At 36.6% G+C, this 6,815-nt stretch overlaps 1 protein-coding gene across 1 annotated transcript; it reads left to right on the forward strand.

Annotated features, from left to right (window-relative positions):
* Positions 1-230: 230 nt before the first annotated feature.
* calr (calreticulin) lies at positions 231-6,215 on the forward strand. Its single transcript, XM_058389890.1, has 9 exons — positions 231-473; positions 886-987; positions 2,487-2,690; positions 2,795-2,889; positions 2,978-3,187; positions 3,993-4,106; positions 4,586-4,729; positions 4,906-4,998; positions 5,432-6,215. Exons 1-9 carry the CDS (start codon positions 380-382, stop codon positions 5,636-5,638), a joined length of 1,263 nt encoding a protein of 420 aa, XP_058245873.1. The 5' UTR covers positions 231-379; the 3' UTR covers positions 5,639-6,215.
* Positions 6,216-6,815: the final 600 nt, after the last annotated feature.

The raw sequence follows: 6,815 nt of genomic DNA on the forward strand, positions 1-6,815 counted from the left end.
ATTCCCATCTGGAAAAGCACGAGCTTGTGTGGTTCTCCATCTCAAAATCATTAGCTCATGTCCTCCTCTTTGGATAGCTAGTTAACTACATGGGTCCACTGAATTGGCCAAAGTTTGCTGTCCATCATTGATGTACTCATGATCTGATTGGTTGAAATCTTTAACCCTGCCTGTCCCTGCTCTGGACCAATCAGAGCAGGCCATCTGTTCTGAGCCAAGAGGAGAGCCTGGCAAAGCGAAGAGGTGCTCATTGATTTAGAGAAGCACGCTGCTGTGGTATCGCCGGTATTAATGCGTGCTTGGGTGGCGTTATAACCGTTTTCAAGCTAATTTACATATTGTGTAGTAGTCTGTTGAGAGCTTTTTCGTTTTTGCAAAAATGACAACGCTTTGTTTGGTTTTCATAAGCTTATCCTTAGCCTTAATAACTGCAGAGCCGACCGTTTATTTCAGAGAGCAGTTTGAAGACGCGGGTAACGTGTTTATTCTTATATTTACACTATGTTAAACCGACTATATGCATAGGCGATGATTTGATAACCTTATGTGTTTCTTTCTTTCAAACAATTGATCTAAAGTTAAACGTCGTGTTTTTTATTAGAATGTACCGACATTTCTCTTAGCTGTTCATAATAAACATCTTCCCCAGTGGTTTATAGGTGTAGTCTTTCTCCTGTGTAAACATGCAGGCTGAAACACTGGACATCTCAATATGAAGGAAGATCTGCATTAAAGCTGTATTTTAATGTTAAAGAGGAAAAAAACGCAATTCCCATCAGTGAATGAACACGCCAGGGCGTCACACTTTCCTCCCCAGACATTAGGTAACCCTCGCAGATGCTTTTCATTAAGTAAACATTTTGTGTTTATTTTCTGTTTGTGTAGATGCTTGGAAAAGCCGATGGCTGGAATCCGCCCACAAATCCGACTATGGCAAGTTTGTGCTATCGGCCGGCACATTTTATGGCGATGCAGAGAAAGACAAGGGTGAGATTGTCCTTTTCTCTTGACTGCTGACATCCTCATGTTCTGGCTTTCATGCACTTTGTTTGTCAACAATCTCTAAATGATGCGTTTTGTACTGCAATAAGATGCGCCAATTCTAGTGGGGGAAAAAACGCATGATTTGGGTGCCATTCTCATTATATTTAGAAATGATTATGTAAAGGTGAAACACATTTGTTGTGTTCAGGGTAAAAAAAAAATAAGCCGTTAGTACTTTAATTTGACTTTTAGTGCTTGGGTCACTTTGGGTCATTTCTCTCTACCGAACGTACAAAACAACAAATTTACTTCTGGTGCATCTGCTTCACCCCTTTAGTTAATCAACATGCTTCTTATAAAAATGAATTCAATTCAGATTTTTATGTATACATACTCAAGCATACACAGACTTTCTGTGACAAAGTAGAATTTATATAAACTATTATTTCAACAATACCGTTACCTTCATGTCTGGTTTGCACTCACTCGTCATCTGCAGGTAGGAGTAATCCCCAGGAAGGCAAAGTGTTTGTGTCCATACTGTTGATTTTAACCATTGATTTATTCAAGGTTGATCAGTTCAACTTGTATTTTCTGTCTCAGGTGTTTGACCCGTTGCTAAGTAACCAAAAAACCCCGCAAAGCATAAACATACATCTAAAACATACAGAACCTGGAAAGTAGCATTTTTGCTATAATTTATCCTGAAATCATTAGAATACTTATTACTAGAACATGATCACTATTTATTAACATATTTGTTCTCATATTCAAGAGAAAGTCGCACTTCAGTTCTCTCCTTTGGTATTTGTTTGGTATTTATTTTTCAATATATTGGTATATTGATTGATGTGGCAATTAAAAAGTTGTCGCACAAATTATAACTTAAATGATTAAAAAAAAGTAATCTTGCTACTTTCTTATTAAGTAATAGTATTAGTTATTAAACAGAAAACCGCATATTGTTTAAAAAGATGGAAGGATTGCTGCCTGAAATGGGCTGACATTTTTATTGAATTGTAAGATCATTTTAAATTCACTGTGAAAAATGATTTTTAAGCATTAAAAGGACTAAATGCTACCACAATCATGGACCCTTATGTACATTGTAGAGTGTCAAACTCCATTTTATTTCGAGTGCATATAGTGTCTAGATTAACTGTTTTGAAGCAGTGAACCCAAGGCTTAAAGCAAAATGCAGGACTGCATAAACTATTTGGCCAAACTGGTGAAGTTAGAATAGTGATTTGTAAATTAAGTACTCCATTAAATATTGAAAATGTGCAATTTTTAAGATACTTTGGTGCTCTTTTTGTGCTGTTAGTAATAATCTTTCTTTCTCTATCCTTTTCTCTTTTTTTAGTATGGATAAACCAAATCAAGGAATGAGTTGTATTCAGGCTTTAGAGTTCATGTTGTAAAATGTGTTCAATGTGCATACACTTTGAAAACTTGGAACTGCTATCGAATATCACTGAGCTAGATATTTTCATGTCCCACAGGTCTTCAGACCAGCCAGGATGCTCACTTCTATGCCATCTCGTCACGGTTTGAGGACTTCAGCAATAAGGACCAGCCACTGGTTGTGCAGTTCACAGTGAAACATGAGCAGAGCATAGACTGTGGAGGAGGCTACATTAAGCTTTTCCCATCAAGCCTCAAGCAGGAGGAAATGCATGGAGAGTCCACATACAATATAATGTTTGGTGAGAAAATGTACTTTAAAAAAACAAAACAAAACTTGGTATCTAATACTTTAAACCAGGAATAAGGAATAGAGGATATTTAATAAAGATGTGCTCTCTTTAAGGTCCTGATATCTGTGGCCCTGGCACTAAAAAGGTTCATGTCATCTTCAATTATAAGGGCAAGAATCATTTGATCAATAAAGACATCAGGTGCAAGGTAAAATCAGTTCTACTTGGTATTCCCAGTGTTTTTTGATGAGCTGTTGGAAAAATGAACCTGCTAACCCTGTGATGTTAATAACTAGGATGATGAATACACCCACCTGTACACGCTCATTGTTAACCCAGACAACACCTATGAGGTGAAGCTCGACAATAAAAAGGTAGAGTCTGGATCTCTCGAGGACGATTGGGACTTTTTGCCCCCAAAGAAGATCAAGGATCCAGATGCAAAGAAGCCTGAAGACTGGGACGAGCGGGAGAAGATTGATGACCCTGACGATAAAAAACCTGAGGTGAAGAATAAAGAATAAGAATTAAGTTTTTAGAATTTAAGAATACGTTTTAGTTAAATGGCACATACAAAACCCACACCTTAGGAAGTAATTTGATTAAATTCCTCCTAAAGAATTGGTAATATTGTATATTAGCTCCTCTTGCATGGCTGATTCCGATGATGTACTGTAGTTTGGAGGAAATTTGTTAATGCACTTAACAATGCAGTGTTTCTCCTGTTTCTTCTCACACAAAGGAATAGATACCTGTCATGATGCTGGGTGGTTGTTGTTCTATGGCCCTGTCCAGTTCTCATTGTCTTCCAATATATCTGCCATGCTCTTGAACCTGTGGCAGGAGATGCAGTAAACCTCCATGCAATGGCATGTATGGATATGCCATCCTGATGGAGCTGGACAACTTTTGCAAGCATATTGGGTTGTAGCTAGTGTTTCATGCTACAAGTAGTGACAAAGATCATAACAAAATACAAAACTAGAGACAAATCATTCAGAAACTATAGGGAGTGGGCAAATGTCCGTAACCACCACCTGCAAAACCATTCCCTTTTCAGGGGTTGTCTTGCTGATTATCTTTTTGTTACCTGTAACTGTAAATCAGTTTCACAAATTAAAGTGACAACAATCACTTAGGCTTCCTAACTGGACAGATTGACACTCATTAAGTTTAATTTACTGGGTCTTATACTGTTATGATTAAGTGTTCCTTGCATATTTTTTTTTTTTTTGAGCAGTGTATTTTTAAAACCTCAACATACAATTAAATGATTTCCCATTAAATGATATCAGTCTTGGCTTTCTACAGGACTGGGACAAGCCTGAAACAATCCCTGATCCTGATGCCAAAAAGCCTGATGACTGGGATGAAGAGATGGATGGAGAATGGGAGCCTCCCATGGTTACCAACCCTGACTACAAGGTAGACAAAGCTCTCTTTAAGTGAAATATAGGCAATCACCTATTTTAATTTTCAAAGGGCATTGTACAGAAATGGAATATATAAACAAACATGAGGAAGGTATGTTAGTACAGTAGTTCTGGACTTCTGGTAGATATCTAAGTGTAAAAGTTTAATTAGAAAAAGTACAATCTGTGTTCAATTTTTGAACTGATCTTTTTTTTTTGTTACTGTATATAAAGATGACAGTGAATGAATCTGGAATTTCCATAAACAAATGTCATAAGTGCATGCTGCCTTCAGTGCATTATTGAGTGTAGCATTTCAGACAGTTAACAGATGTAGCAAAGAAAAATTATAATCTTTCCACTTTCAACAAATATGTGTTATCTGTAACAAATTAGAGTATGGTGTATCATTGCATTTTAACAAGGCTCTATCATTGTATAACAGCTGTTATTTGTATAACGTTTCATAAAATGGGGTTCCCTCTTTCTTAGGGTGAATGGAAGCCAAAACAGATCGACAATCCTGCCTACAAAGGTAAATGGGTTCACCCTGAAATCGACAACCCCGAATACACTCCCGATTCTGAGATCTACAAATACAGCAGCACTGGCGTGATTGGCCTGGACCTGTGGCAGGTATGAATCCTGTTACTGCTGGTTATCATATTTGTTTAATGCTTCAAAAGATGGATCAAGATGGTCATATTATATTATTGTTATACAATATACACTGCACAATGTCATATATCTCTTGAAGGAGAAGAGTTCCTTTGACATTTACTAATCCAAACGCTTTCTCTGTATTGGAACAGGTGAAGTCTGGAACAATTTTTGACAACTTTCTCATTACCAATGACCCAAAACTGGCTGAGAAGATTGGTGATGAGACTTGGGGTGCCACAAAGGTAAATTTATACATGGGTCCAACAATTTAAGCATATATTTAATTTGAAGTAAATACAGGAGTGGAGCATTCAAAATGACATGGTGACATGGTGCCTTTCGCACAACCTTGTTTGAATTTTATATGCACAGTAAAAGCCAGATTTTTGTTGCAAACATTGACCCCTTTAAAGCAGAATCTAAAACAGACATTGCTCTGGTGGCTGTAAGCGTTTAACATTTAATAAAGATATATAATCACTCCATTTAATGCCCTTTATCTCATATATATGAAGCATGACTCCTGAATACTAATAAATCTATTCTACACCTATTTTTCATTGTGATGTATAATTAGTAATTAGTGATAACATCATTATCTGGGTTGTGAAGTGTGTCAGGGTGTCTTCTTTTTTTTTTTTAATGAAAGATAACGCTATCTGTTCTCCTTAATAGGATGCTGAAAAAAAGATGAAAGACAGTCAAGAGGAGGAAGAGAGAAAGAAACGTGAGGAAGAGGACAAGAAAAGAAGTGAAGAGGCAAAGGATGAAGCTGACGAGGAAGACAAAGATGAGGAGGAGGAGGAGGAAGAGGAGGAGGAGGAAGAAGAAGAAGAAGATGATGAGGAAGGAACAGACTCTAAACTTAAGGATGAGTTGTAAACTTGAAATGAAACTTCTGCCATGTCTCCTATTCTGATCGGAGGAAAGTGGCAAAGACCTGGACTGTGTTGGACATTCCTTTGTTTTTCAGCTCAGACATTTTAACATTTTCAGTTCTGGTGCTGCAAACATATTTATAACTAAACCATTCTGCATTGAGCTTCTTCAGCATAACCAAGTGGTGTTCAGAGGAAATGAAATAAGAGGAATTGTCAACCTTTTGTAATGAATACAGTGATCATGATGGTTTGGGGAAATTATGCAACATAGTTAAAGGTCTGCAAAGAAAATGATGGTCCACAATATCTCTATGAACCACTACTGTCACTGTTTAGTTCTTCGTTTTTTTTCGTTACTCTATTATCTAAACATTTAGGAGCCTGGAATTCCAACAGATTGCTGTTCATTTTCCATCCATAGTGCAATATGTTCAAACTAAGTATGAGTGTGTGTGTGTGTGAGAGAGAGAGAGAATGAGAATCCTTGTAGTTTTTTTGTTTGTTTAATTCCAAATCTAACCTCAAACAGAAGATAAAATTGTATTGTTAATATTTGAAATAATTCCATGCCCCTGAAACTTGTGTGATTTTTCTTTTTTGTTTGTTTGTTCTTATGAAGAAACTTTATAGCTCATGTGGAAATGCAGTGCTTTTCTGCAGACCAGATGGAAATAAGTGATTTATTGGGTTCAGAAGATTTAAGAAAGAAAACTAGCCGTGGTTTTGATATGGTTCTTTGTATGATTTGTCTCAAACCTGCTTGAAATTTAAGATGGCTTAATTTGCAGTACTGATTTGGTTTCAATTATAACCTTTTCTTCCAGGAAACATGTTTGACCCATGAGCAAGCAATAGTTAAATTATAGATTTATACAAATGTAGTTAATCAGTGAAGACATCTGTGGCCTTTTTAGTGTTCACTAGAGCTGAAAGTGCTAAATAGATAAGGAAGCTTATAGCCTTCATTTTAACACCACAAACTTCTGCACAGTCATCTTGCATCACTTGAACTGCATCACATTGTTCCTTATTCACTCTTGCACCGATCAGGTTTCTGACACCTTACACTGTACTCTATAAAAATAGATTTAAGTATTATGATGTATTTCAATTTGGCTTGGATTTCATTTTATTTTATTTTTATGTTTGGAGCCTTGTAACACCAGTGCAAAACTGAA

This window comes from Hemibagrus wyckioides, linkage group LG05 (assembly GCF_019097595.1).
Source record: "Hemibagrus wyckioides isolate EC202008001 linkage group LG05, SWU_Hwy_1.0, whole genome shotgun sequence".
Taxonomy (NCBI): domain Eukaryota; kingdom Metazoa; phylum Chordata; class Actinopteri; order Siluriformes; family Bagridae; genus Hemibagrus; species Hemibagrus wyckioides.